Below are 12,891 nucleotides of genomic sequence, written 5' to 3'. Positions count from 1 at the left end.
AAGACAGCTATGAATGCAGCCCAACACAAAATCGTACATTTTTGTTTTGCAAAAAATTGTTCATACTAGGCAAACACATGCGGCTATATAAATATTTGACACAGTCTCTTTACTGGACTTTTATACGTTTTATCTTCCCAAAGAAAAATCTCCCATTTTTCACAATTATGCCTTATTCCATCAGTTTTGGGAAGCCCCTATATTTGTGAGCAATATTTTTAAGGATGAAACACACGAAAGGGCAAAATTTGAATCAAAATATCTGATGAGTACCATAAAAATTAATTTAGAATTGCTACTACATCCATCGAACCAGATATTGATATGTTAGTTTATCAAAACGATGTAAAATATCACACTAGTTTTATGTTGCCCTCTTTTACAATAATTTTATTTATTTTTTTAAATTACGTTTTATTACTCAGATAGGTACATTATCTAAATCAGTGATCGATAACTTGTCATATGCACGACTTTTTCTGCTCATCGGCTCCTTATTGTTAGTGTATTTTATGTGTGGCCCAAGACAAATACTCTCCTCTTCTATCCAATGTATCCCAGGAAGGCCAATAGGTTGGACATCACTAGTTTAGTGCATGCTAAATCTAACACACACAAAATGTATCAATGTAATAAGACCGTGCATTAATTAGACATTATAGGGGTCCATGTACAGCACATTAAGAAGAGCTACAGACAGGATACGGCTTTAAAGTGACGACATGAATTAATAACTAAATACAACTAGACCTTTTACTACTTTCCTTGAAATAAGTCAACAGATTTGTAATCAAACACCCACAAGAGCCATCGACTCAATTCACAAAAACCTAATGGATGTGTCATTTACATTACCCTATATTATATGTTTTTTTAAATCCACTATTGTATGGGTCAGCTGAATTTTTGGCACACACTTTGCTGTATTGATTTTTTAAATCGACCATATTTTGATCTGCCAGCAAGAATCTACTAATTCTTCCTGCCAGCTGCCCCTAGAAAGAAACACAGTGGGTTGCAGTCCAGTCCGCATCCTTTATAATAGGCAGAGAACTAGAGGTTTACAAACTGCTATGGTAATCAATTAAAATCAAATACAATCTCACAGATAAACACAAATCGTTGATTGAATTACCTGGCTGTCTGACATTTGGTATATATCTTTGTAGGCCATGTACACCTGGAAAGAGTTCACACCTATTCCAAGGAGAATAGAAAACATTGTTAGGATAATCACAAATCCTATCCTAGATACATTATTTAGTGCATTTATGACAATACAAAACAAAAAAATATTGTAAGGCCCTTTTCACACTACAAAATAAATCCGTTTTAATAATCAGTTTTAAAATCCGTTAGATAATGTTAAAAAATGGAAGTTATACGTCCTTTATAAAATATTTTATTAAAGTCTATGGGATTTTTTTATGTTCCGTAAAGATCCGTAATAGTCCGTTATAACATACGGACGTTAGTTATAACGGAATATGTGACGGGTCTTGCACTATTTTTTGTCAATTTTTTGTCCGTTGCAAGTAACGGATATATTAACGTCCGTTATATTTTAACATTGAAGTCTATGGCGCACGGACGTTAGTAAATGTCTCCGTAAATGTCCATTATGTTAACGGACGTTAATTTTACTGAGCATGGATATTCAGGTCTTTCCTCTTCTTGGGCTTCCCCAGTGACGTAGCAGAGGTACGTCAGAGGGGGCGGGGTCACGTGACGGGTGGCTCTGCCTCCTCTATATAAGAAATGTCACAGCTTCAGCCGCTCATTCGCTGGGCTGTGCCCAGCGGTGAGAGGAGGTCCGGGATGCTGCTGCGCCGGATGGATGGATCTTCTCATCGCCGGAGCGGAGATCACCCGACGCTGGATCTTCTCATCGCGGGAGATCACCCGCACCCGTCGCTGGATCAGGACAACGCAGGAAGCCGGGAACGAGTGGATTTTTCAGAGCTGGAGTTTGTTTTTTTTTGTTTTTTAATAAAGGACTTTATTCTTTGGTGTCAGTGTGTTTTTTTTACAATACTTTTTACTTCCTTCGTGAAATGGTAGAGGTACAGTGTACCCCATTACCATTTCACACAGGGGGGGGGTCAGGATCTGGGGGTCCCCTTTGTTAAAGGGGTCTTCCAGATTCTGATAAACCTCCCGCCCGCAGACCCCCACAACCACCGGGCAAGGGTTGTGGGGATGAGACCCTTGTCCCCATCAACATGGGGACATCCTCCCCATGTTGAGGGCATGTGGCCTGGTGCGGTTCAGGAGAGAGGGGGGGGCCGCACTCTGTCCCCCCCTCTTTTCTGCGGCCGGCCAGGTCAACGTGCTCGGATAATGGGTCTGGTTATGGATATTTAGGGGGAACCGCACGTCATTTTTGTTTTAAATTGACGGCGGGGTTCCCCTGAATATCCATACCAGACCTGAAGGGTCTGGTTATGGATATTTAGGGGGAACCGCACGTCATTTTTGTTTTGATGGCGGGGTTCCCCTGAATATCCATACGACTTCTGGAGCTGGACTTCAAGAAAGGGTGAAATGGTTTTTATTAACGGATGTTAGAAAGGAATGATATAACGGATGTATACGGATATGTACGGATAAACATTATCCGTTTTCAATAAAGGAAGAATGGTAAAATATTTATCCGTATGTATCCGTTATTAAATCCGTTAATAAACGTCCGTTAATAGGTGTAATACGGATATTATAAAACGGACATACAATCCATAGTGTGAAAGAAGCCTAACCTGTGGCTCCCAATCACCTGCAAAGACTGTAATTGTTTTTTTTAACCAGAAAATTCAAGATTATTGAGATGTAAAAGAGATATACATACATGAAAAGCAATGGATTAACATTGACCATCATTGTACAAGGGTTTTGCAGTTGCATATTGTAACTTTCAAGCCATCTATCCGTTACGTACCCATCCCCGCATACACGAGCACATCATTACCAAAAAATAAAAATACCCAGATAAACACACAAAAAAATAAAATAAACCGAAATCATCACCCTCCGTCCAAAACCACCATTGGGTATTAACTCAGACCGTGCAAGTTTCCCCGTCTTCCAGCCACCTATCCCATATACTGGAAAATTTCTGTGGTCGCCCCCTATGGACATAGATCATCCTCCTGTATGGAAGAGTGATGTTCACCTCCCTTTTCCACTCCCCTAATGTTGGGGCCCTGGCCTGCCTCCAGGCCTTGGCCACCACCCTCCTAGCTAGGAATAGTGTTTCACATATAAAAATAGTCTGATATTTGTCTACCTCCACATCTGGCAGTAATCCCAAGAGACATAACTTTGGGTCCATGCCCACCGGGGATCCCATGTTGTCGTGAAGGAATTGCGTCACCTGTAACCAGTAGGCCTGCACGTCCGGGCAGTGCTACAATAAATGATAAAACGAGCCTGCAGTTGCGGCACACATGGGGCACCCGGGGTTTCTTGTGGGTTGGAACTTTGTCAGTCTCATGGGTGTTAAATAGGCACGGTGAATTATATACAATTGTGTTAGTCTATCCGAGAGTTTGGGGGATGACGTCTTAACTCCCTCTAAAATCTCTCCCCAGTCAGTGTCTTCTATATGTCCTATGTCCTGTTCCCATTTCACCTTAGCCGTCTGTGACAACCTGCCTACCCTACGCCGTCGGATAATATAATATAGGTTAGATGTGAGTTTGGCTGAATCAGCTCTGAAAATGATATCTAGCACCTGCGGGCCCCTTAAGTCTACTGCGACCAGGTACAACTGTGTTCTAATCGCGTGCCGAAGCTGTAAATACCTGAATAGGAATTGTGGCGGGAGGTAGAACTCCTCCCTGAGACTCGAGAAGGACTTCCACAATGGAGTATGGGAGTGTAGATTTGTCCTGTCTTGTTTTTTTAGGGCTATATCCCATACTTTTTGATGGTGCAGTAGCATATCCGCACCAAAACGCGAAGACCTACACCCCCGTGTCCTTTTCTGAATATTGCCTGTACCAGAGCATGGAAAGGGCTGCCTGGTTTGTTACATACGAACAACCTATACCTCTGTGCCTCCGATGTATTAAAATAATAAAGATGGGACAGTTGCGACGCTATATAGTAGTCCTGAACGTCCGGAAGGGAGCATCCCCCCTCCAGCGTAGGGTTCTTAAGTATGTGCCACGCCAATTTATGTCGGCCCGAGCCCCATACAAAAGAAATAAAATTGCTTCCATCTGTTTGAACACTTTTAATGGTATGTATAAGGGGGCATGCCAGACCATATACAAAATCTTAGGCAGCAAGATAATTTTTACTAGATTTATTCTACCCATAACCCCCAGGGGCAATCTAGCCCATGCCTGGGTTCTAGCTTTAATAGTGGCAAATAGGGGTTCTACATTTAAAGGGACATAGTCTCCAAGGTTCCCAGTGACTCTCACCCCCAGATATTTAACCTCCGCCACTCTCTGTAAAGGTAACTCTGGAGACATCGGCGGGGGGGGGGGGGGGGGGGGGGGACTGATCCAGAGGGAGAATTCGAGATTTATCCCAGTTGATCTTTAAACCCGAATATTTACCAACCTCCTCTATAATGTTTAATGCCGCTCGCAACGATGGTCCCTGATCCGCAAAATAAAGGACCGTGTCGTCTGCATATAATCCTATTTTTTCCCATGCATCCCCCTTTCTAAGGCCAATCACGTCTGGGCTCATTCTAATGGCAATGGCTAGCGGTTCAGCCGCCAGTGCGTACAACAGTGGCGACAAGGGACACCCCTGTCTCGTGCCCCGCTCCAGGGCAATCTGCTCCGACAGCCACCCATTGACAAAGATTCTGGCCTTGGGGGTCTGATACAATAGCTGAACCCACCTGTCAAAGTTCGGACCAAACCCGTAGCATCGTAGGCACTCCCATAGATACAGCCACTCGACTGAGTCGAAGGCCTTGGCCATATCAAGGGAAACCACCACTCTAGTCCCCACGTTGTCATGCTGAGCTTGGATATTCATAAACAGCCTCCTGATATTCATGGCCATATTCTTACCCGGCATGAACCCAGTCTGGTCTGGGTGGATCAGGGAGAGAATCACTGCGTTCAATCTGGAGGCCAAAATCTTAGCTAAAATTTTGATCGACCGGCAACAGAGAAATAGATCTGTATGATTCCGGATATCTTGGATCCTTGCCCGGCTTGGGAAGAACTATTATCTGAGCCTCCTGCATAGAGGAGGGGAGAACTCCTAGTTCAAAAATGGAATGAAATATAGCTTTTAATTTAGGTATTAGTGTCTCAGAATAAGTGGCGTAGAACTCCAGGGGCAAACCATCTAGCCCCGGGGCTTTGGACTTGGCCAGTTGTGATATTGCAGTTGCAACATCTTGGGTGGTGATAGGGGCCTCAAGCATCTGCACCTGCTCCATCTTCAACTGTGGGAATTGTAGAGTGTGCAGGTACAGTAGGTCTGTATTTCCCGTGGAGTGTGGTGGCTTTGGGAGCTGTATAAATCCCCATAGAACCTCATAAACCTTTCCGCAACCTGCGGGGGGTCCGTGACTACAGAGCGGTCTGGCTCAGCCAGGGGCAAAGACTGTAATTGTACCTCAATCGTCTCCAGGCATAGATGATGTGACGGACTGCTGCTTCTTTAGTTGGTAGAGGCTGGAAGTGAGGCGTAGATGGTAAATTTCCACCTTACCACTTCATAACATATGAGGCCAGCACAGAGATTAAAAGGTTTCCCTTTTTCCCTGTTGAACAGAGCATGTGCTCAGACAGTACCAGAGTGGCTTCCATCTGTCTCATGTATGAAAGTGTCTTTCATACTTCCCTCCTAGTCCAGGGCCTCCTTTGCATCCACTAGTCCAGGGCCTCCTCTGCACCCCCCCCCCCAGTCCAGGGCCTCCTGTGTACTCCCCTCTTAGTCCAGGACCTCCTCTGCACTCCCCTTCTCCTAATCCAGGGTCTTTGCCACACCAACCCATTTCTAGTCCAGGCCCCCCTCTCCACTCAACCCCACTCCAGGGCCTCCTCAGCACCCCCCAGTCCAGGGCCTCCTCTGCACCCCCCCCCCCAGTCCAGGGCCTCATGTGTACTCCCCTCTTAGTCCAGGACCTCCTCTGCACTCCCCTTCTCCTAATCCAGGGTCTTTGCCACACCAACCCATTTCTAGTCCAGGCCCCCCTCTCCACTCAACCCCACTCCAGGGCCTCCTCTGCACCCCCCAGTCCAGGGCCTCCTCTGCCCCCCCTTAATCCAGGACCTCTTCTGCCAAATACCAGATAATTAAATAGGAGGGAGACCACACAGGCGCACTAGTGCTGAATAATTCCGCTCCTCCCGCCCGGCCGTCCTATAGAAAAGCATTCCAGAGCCACAGACCTAGAGGATGTAGCTGACCCCAGATGAGCAGGCATGATCCAAACACTTTCAGGGTAAACTCTCTGCAAAACATTCTGCCTAATCATGAATGCTCAGTTTGATCCACCATACATGTTTAGTCAATGGAGGGGAAGAGGAGGCAGGAGGGTGATGGTTCCTGTCAGTGCTGTTCATTTCATGGGGAAAATAGAGAATGGACTAAAATAGATTCAACCATCTTATCCAATCCAACCTTTATCCTATAGCTGCCATTTAGCTATAGTGGATTTAACTTGTCTTTCCCGGCGCACTGTTTTAAGAATATGGACACTAGACACATCCACTTCTCCATTTTCTGACCCTTCTCTCAGCTCTCGATTTGCTTCCCAGCAAATATTCTTTTGTGAATAGTAAACAACAGAAGATTAGAAGAGGGATCAGAATGGTAGCTCAAGAATCTGATCAATTTATTGGTATTACCTTTATCTTGCATAAGAATGTCTAGTTCTTCCCTGATGCCATCGTACCAAGAGGTAATGTCTACATGGAGGGAATAATCACAGCAGGACTTTTTATCGGCCACCTCATGCCACTTTTCAAACGATGTCAATATGTTTGATCCAGGATCAGGAACAACATGGTCAACTGGGAAGGAATAAACATAAAATTAGCTACTTGTCTATTAGGCAATTAATAGTTTGTATAATCGATGTTAATGACACATATGTAAGGATACTTTCAAGTTAAGACTGAAAATTGAAGAGAAAAACATTATTTTTAGAGGGTTTCAGCTCCCACTTCTTCCCTGGGCACTGCAGCGCCGGAAGGAAGTTTACCTCTCCCCCCTCCCTCTCAGCAATCATCTGGGACAAGTCACAGATCCCAGATGATTGCTCGGCCAATAACGGTGCGCAGCGCGGCTCACACATGTGCAGTGCGTGCCTGGCTGTGAAGCCACAACCGGGCGCCCACAGTAGAGAAATGCCGACGCTGCGGAGAGGAGAGGGAGATGAGCGGGGCTTCGTTCCCCCACATCACTGGACCCTGGGACAGGTAAGTGTCCAATTATTAAAAGTCAGCAGCTGCAACCAGTATTTAAAATTGTATGTAACATTTGTTTTTGTCAACCAATATATATATATAGAACTATTTTGTACTAATACATGTCTGGTGAATAAATCTCCTATTTTTAGTCTGTGTTCATAATGATTGATCTGGTATCTTAAAAATATTATCGTTCAAAAATTACTCATTCATAAATACTGTGCAGGAAAATTATCCTCATAAGCACGACACAAGTAATTTATTATGTGTCCAATTACCACTTCTGCAGGGGTTTCCCCACCACTCCCAGAGGTATTATTAGGCCCAGTAATTTCCAAATGTCACCTTTGGTCACTGGTTCCCACTTTCTGCTTATTGGAAACTTCTGAAGTAACTAATTGTTGCTTTTGGTACCGGTTTGTCTCAGTAACAATTTTTAAATATTAGTTGTAAGTATGCCAAGGGGTAGTGCTCTAGTTTAATACCAGTTGCTCCAGTAAATGGGAATCTTGGGGGCGATGCGTGATCTGTCCCACAGCACCAGGTTTGCACATCACAGAGCTCAGTCACAGAATCGTCGATGTCGCCACTTTCAGTGTCTGATGACGAATTTCTCCACGAATCACTATCGCTCAATTCTGCAAGTGATTCTAATTTACTATCCCTAATTTCAAGCTGGTCATAAACAGCTTTTGACCTGGAGGGACGCCTTTTGGATGCCATAGACGTTCTCAAGTTTCCAGGCAAAAAGAATGGCAGAAAGAATGGTAAAACTGCAGGCAGGGCACTGGACAAAGCACTATGGACTAACTGAGGTCAAATGATTTGATACAGTAATGTAATCCTATAAGATTACAATGTATTGTATGTGTTTGAGTTTCTTGTACTTTTTGAATTTGGCTCCCTCCCAATGCATTGCAATGCTCGCAGGCAATGGAACCCGAAAACACACATAGCATCGGGCGGGGGACATAACGGGAGTACATCACAGGATTCTAGGAACAGGGTATGTTCCTGTAGCTGGATACTGTGATGCAATCCAGAGTGTGGCTCAGGGTTACCACTATTGGTACTGAAAATTAACCCTGAGCCACACTCAGGATTACCGCCAGAGAGGTTAAGCTGGCCATACAATTGTATTGTACAATTTTCCTTTAGATTTTCCAAAATCCATATAATATGAAGTCAAACCTAAACAACACTTTAATTTGTATCCAATCAGGCAGGCCTTTGCACTTGTTAAACACTAATTACTACTGGTGGTTATAGCTGCCAGCAGTAATCGCATGCAAAAAATTCAATGGGCTGGTTGTCCTGAAGTCAATCAATTGATCAACTTCAGTATAGCCAGCCTGCCCATAGATGGATCGCATCTCGCCCTGTCCCGGCTGAACTGGCAGAGATTCGATCCATCTATGGCTGGATTTATGCTATTCCTCATCACATACAGTGCAGGGCTATTAACCCTTCACTGTATGTGGAGGAGACATACATGTTAAAAGGGCCCAAAGTGCCTTAAAGAGGCAGCAGCGGGGGCGTGACCGGAAGTCAACCTACATGGCAGCCTAATCCTCCTGCTCTCCCACAGCCCGCAGCTACACAGAAGATTTGTGCACTTTAATCAGCACTGCTATGGGCGGCTCCGGGACGACTAGATCCACAAAGCCCAGGGGATCCTCTCAACCCCATACGGGCTCTTCCACGGACCTCCGGTCCTACTTTCAGCCGTCGGACATGCCGCCAGACGGGACAGCCAAGATGGTGCCCGGATGCAGCCCTCCTCCTCGATCCCGGACCAGCTACGGGCTCCCACGGACTCACAGCTGCTGGAGCGGCACCCGGAGGACACCCCGCGGCGATCGGGAGCGGTGAGTCCCCCGAGCCAGACCAGTCCCCTCATGGAGGCCTTATCACCAGGCCGTCTTAGGACACCCAGAGCAGCAGCAGCAGCACTACACCCAGTGCTCTGCAGCCTTCCCGCAGCTGCTGCGGACAGCATCAGACCCCAGCATCCACGAGACAGATCCAGGCTCCCTATCCCTCTCGATGTACTCGGGGGGACTTTCCAGCCCTGCCAGGCCCAGCTCACCTATCCCTGCACCCACTCTTACTACCTGAGCCAGAGGGCCGATGGTCAGTCTGGGGGAAAGCTGCAGATCCACTCTCCGGCGAATGTGGCGCAAACTGATCCGCCAACATAGGCTGACATCCGACAGCTCCCTCCTGACTTCCTTTGCTTGCAATTCCAAGGTACCAGATAGCCTTACCCACCGAATGTCCTTGCCGTGGACCACACAGAATCTTTTCCACTTTTGGAACCTGGTGGACCCACTGACCCGCAGACTGCGCCCATTTGCTGAGCTACAGGCCAAACATGATCTGCTGCACCGAGAGTTCTATGGATTTCTCCAGACACGCCATTACGCCTTGTCGATTGCACCAAATTTGCAATTTTTTCCCCCCGACGCCTTTTGAAAGGCTGATTCTGGAGGGTTCTGAGCAGAAGGGCCTGATCTCCAATATCTATAAAATTTTGAATGCCTGGTCTGTGGACACTACGGGTAAACACGCCTACATGGCTAAATGGGAGAGGGCCCTTGGCGAGGAGATCTGCATTGAACAATGGCGGGTGATCTGGGCTCAGGCAGCAAAAAGCTTGATTTGTACATTGTACAAGGAGAACATGTACAAAATACTTTACTTTTGGTATATGACCCCTGATGTCCTCCACTCCATGAATCCTACCACCTCTGACCGCTGCTGGCGCTGCCAGGGGGCTAGAGGGACCCTCCTCCATATCTACTGGAGCTGCCCGCAGATTGCCCCATTTTGGAGTTCGGTCCAGCAATTGCTGTCTCGTCTTCTCAAAAAGGACGATCCCCCTTGCCCCAAAATTCTGCCTACTAGGACTATTCCCACTGAAAATTCCAGCCCCCTACAAGAAATTGACCCGCCATGTACTCACGGCAGCACGCTGCTTGGTGCGCAGCCCGAGGCTCTTTATGCCAGGATTAAAGACGTGGAACTGATGGAAAGGATGACGGCCAGAATGCAGGACAGACTGGAGGCACACGATGAGGTCTGGGAGTTGTGGCACCGCTGGGAGGATCCACCCTGAACCGGTAAATACAATAGATGGATGATCTTTTTACCTATTCTATCCCCCTCTTTTTCCCCCCTTTCCTTTTTTTTTTCCTCTTTTCTTCTTCCATTTCTTGCTCTTCTCTTCCATGAGTTCCCTGGTGACTCACACCAATGAAGTTGCGCAATATTGCATGCAAATAGTTATTCCTCACCAAGCTCTTGTTAGGCTTCCAAAACACAAAACAAACAGCACACAGCTGTAGCACTATATGTTGAAATATGGGAGAAAAGACAGTGACGCTGATTATGCTGAATACGAGTGTTAGGACTTTATTGCTTAATGTACGAGTCGACTGTCTTACATGCATATTTGTAATGAATAAATTATTTCTAAATAAAACTGTTATTGAAAAAAAAAAAAGATGCAGCAGCACTGGACTGGTCACATGGATGGAGGGGACATGCCAGAGCCAGGAATAATACACCATACCTCGCACCCATGGACTAAACAAACATTTGGGTGCGGCCGGGGGGGGAGGGGGTTACTCTAATTCCCAGAGCTCAGCTTTATATAACTTTAAATTTAGAGCCATTGAGCAGGTAGGTGGTTTTCCTAAATTAGCTTTATTGATAAAGGTTCGTGTCTGTCTATATATTTATAGTTGCAGAGCAGGTCATCTGACCCTGAAAAAGCTAAAAACATGGTAATAAGTATTACAATCTACTCACTGATCATGGTAGTTCCTCCAGTTACAGCTGCCTTAGTGCCTTGGTAAAAGTCATCTACTGTTGTCATGCCCAGGTAGGGCTTCTGGAGATACGTGTTGACATCAATACCACCAGGAATGACCATACGTCCATTGGCTTCAATCGTTTTCACTCCTCCTGGAACAATTAGGTTTTCCCCAATTTGTCTGGAAAGAAAAACAAAAACACGTAAGGGGTTATTTACTAAAATCGGAGAGTGAAAAATCTGGTGCAGCTCTGCATAGAAACCAATACACTTCCAGGTTTTATTGCCAAAGCTTAACTAAATAAGATGAAGTTAAAAACTGATTGGCTACCATGCACAGCTGCACCAGGTTCTGAGTGCTCCAGTTTTAGTACATCTCCCCCGTACTGTCAAGTGTTGTTAGAGTAATATAGCAATTGAGCATAAAGATATGAGAACTCTATGAATGGACTAATGAAGGAAAGCTAAACACGATGGTACCAGAGTTTACAAAAAACAGTCAGCAATGGCAGCTCTATTATTTCTTTCCTATAAAGTTTCTTTCAAGTCCAAACTTTTTTATTTTATTTAAATCAGCACAAGGGATGGTACTTACAGTGATTGAGAAGTATTTCTTATGCTGCCAGCCATGGTTTTAGTTGACGTCCTCTGTCCTCTGATCCACCCCTACCCCTGCAGCCATAATCTTCCAATGCGGGGGCGCGGGGGGCGGAGGGGTTAATACAAGCACTGGACCTGTCACAGATACTTGTCATGCCTGCCCTTTTCACCCCTTCCTTCATTCATAGAAGCTGTAGTATAGCTTCCATCAATGAAAACCAATATATGAATGGAGGAGGTAGACCTTCTACTCATCTGTTGTCCTTAATTCATAGATTGCTTTTCATTAATAGAAGCTACTATATAGTACAGCTTTTATGAACGGAGTATGTGGGCGAAAAGGGCAGGCATAGTTTGCACTTAGCACTGTTAACCCCTGCATCACCAAAAGATTATGGGTGTGGGGGGGCTGAATCAGAGGACTTAGGATTTCAACTAAAACAGAAGCCAGCAGCACAGGGAACACGTCACATCCCTTGTGCTGTTTTTTTTTTTTAAGTTTTGACCAGCCTTGAGCTTTAACCACTTAAGCCCCGGACCAATATGCTGGCTAAAGACCCAAGGGGTTTTTACAGTTCGGGACTGCGTCGCTTTAACAGACAATTGCGCGGTCGTGCGACGTGGCTCCCAAACAAAATTGGCGTCCTTTTTTCCCCACAAATAGAGCTTTCTTTTGGTGGTATTTGATCACCTCTGCGGTTTTTATTTTTTGCGCTATAAACAAAAATAGAGCAACAATTTTGAAAAAAATTCAATATTTTTTACTTTTTGCTGTAATAAATATCCCCCAAAAACATATATAAAAATATTTTTTTTCCTCAGTTTAGGCCGATACGTATTCTTCTACCTATTTTTGGTTAAAAAAAATCGCAATAATCGTTTATCGGTTGGTTTGCGCAAAATTTATAGCGTTTACAAAATAGGGGATAGTTTTTTTGCATTTTTATTTTTTTTACTTTTTTTACTAGTAATGGCGGCGATCAGCGATTTTTTTTCGTGACTGCGACATTATGGCGGACACTTCGGACAATTTTGACACATTTTTGGGACCATTGTCATTTTCACAGCAAAAAATGCATTTAA

The 12,891-nt window shown here is 45.0% G+C and overlaps 1 protein-coding gene across 2 annotated transcripts in view; it reads right to left on the bottom strand.

Moving 5' to 3' along the window:
- CRMP1 (collapsin response mediator protein 1) overlaps nucleotides 1-12,891 on the bottom strand; it is a 120,852-nt gene that overhangs the window by 47,369 nt on the left and 60,592 nt on the right. For both annotated transcript variants that reach the window (XM_040335405.1, XM_040335406.1), the window contains exons 3-5: nucleotides 11,205-11,389; nucleotides 6,828-6,992; nucleotides 1,136-1,197 (exon numbers count right to left, since the gene is read on the bottom strand). In XM_040335405.1, coding sequence (XP_040191339.1) covers nucleotides 1,136-1,197; nucleotides 6,828-6,992; nucleotides 11,205-11,389 — 412 coding nt within the window. The remainder of the gene's footprint in view (nucleotides 1-1,135; nucleotides 1,198-6,827; nucleotides 6,993-11,204; nucleotides 11,390-12,891) is intronic.

The sequence above is a fragment of the Rana temporaria genome, chromosome 1, assembly GCF_905171775.1.
Source record: "Rana temporaria chromosome 1, aRanTem1.1, whole genome shotgun sequence".
Taxonomy (NCBI): Eukaryota; Metazoa; Chordata; class Amphibia; order Anura; family Ranidae; genus Rana; species Rana temporaria.
This window is presented reverse-complemented; position numbering and strand designations above follow the sequence as displayed.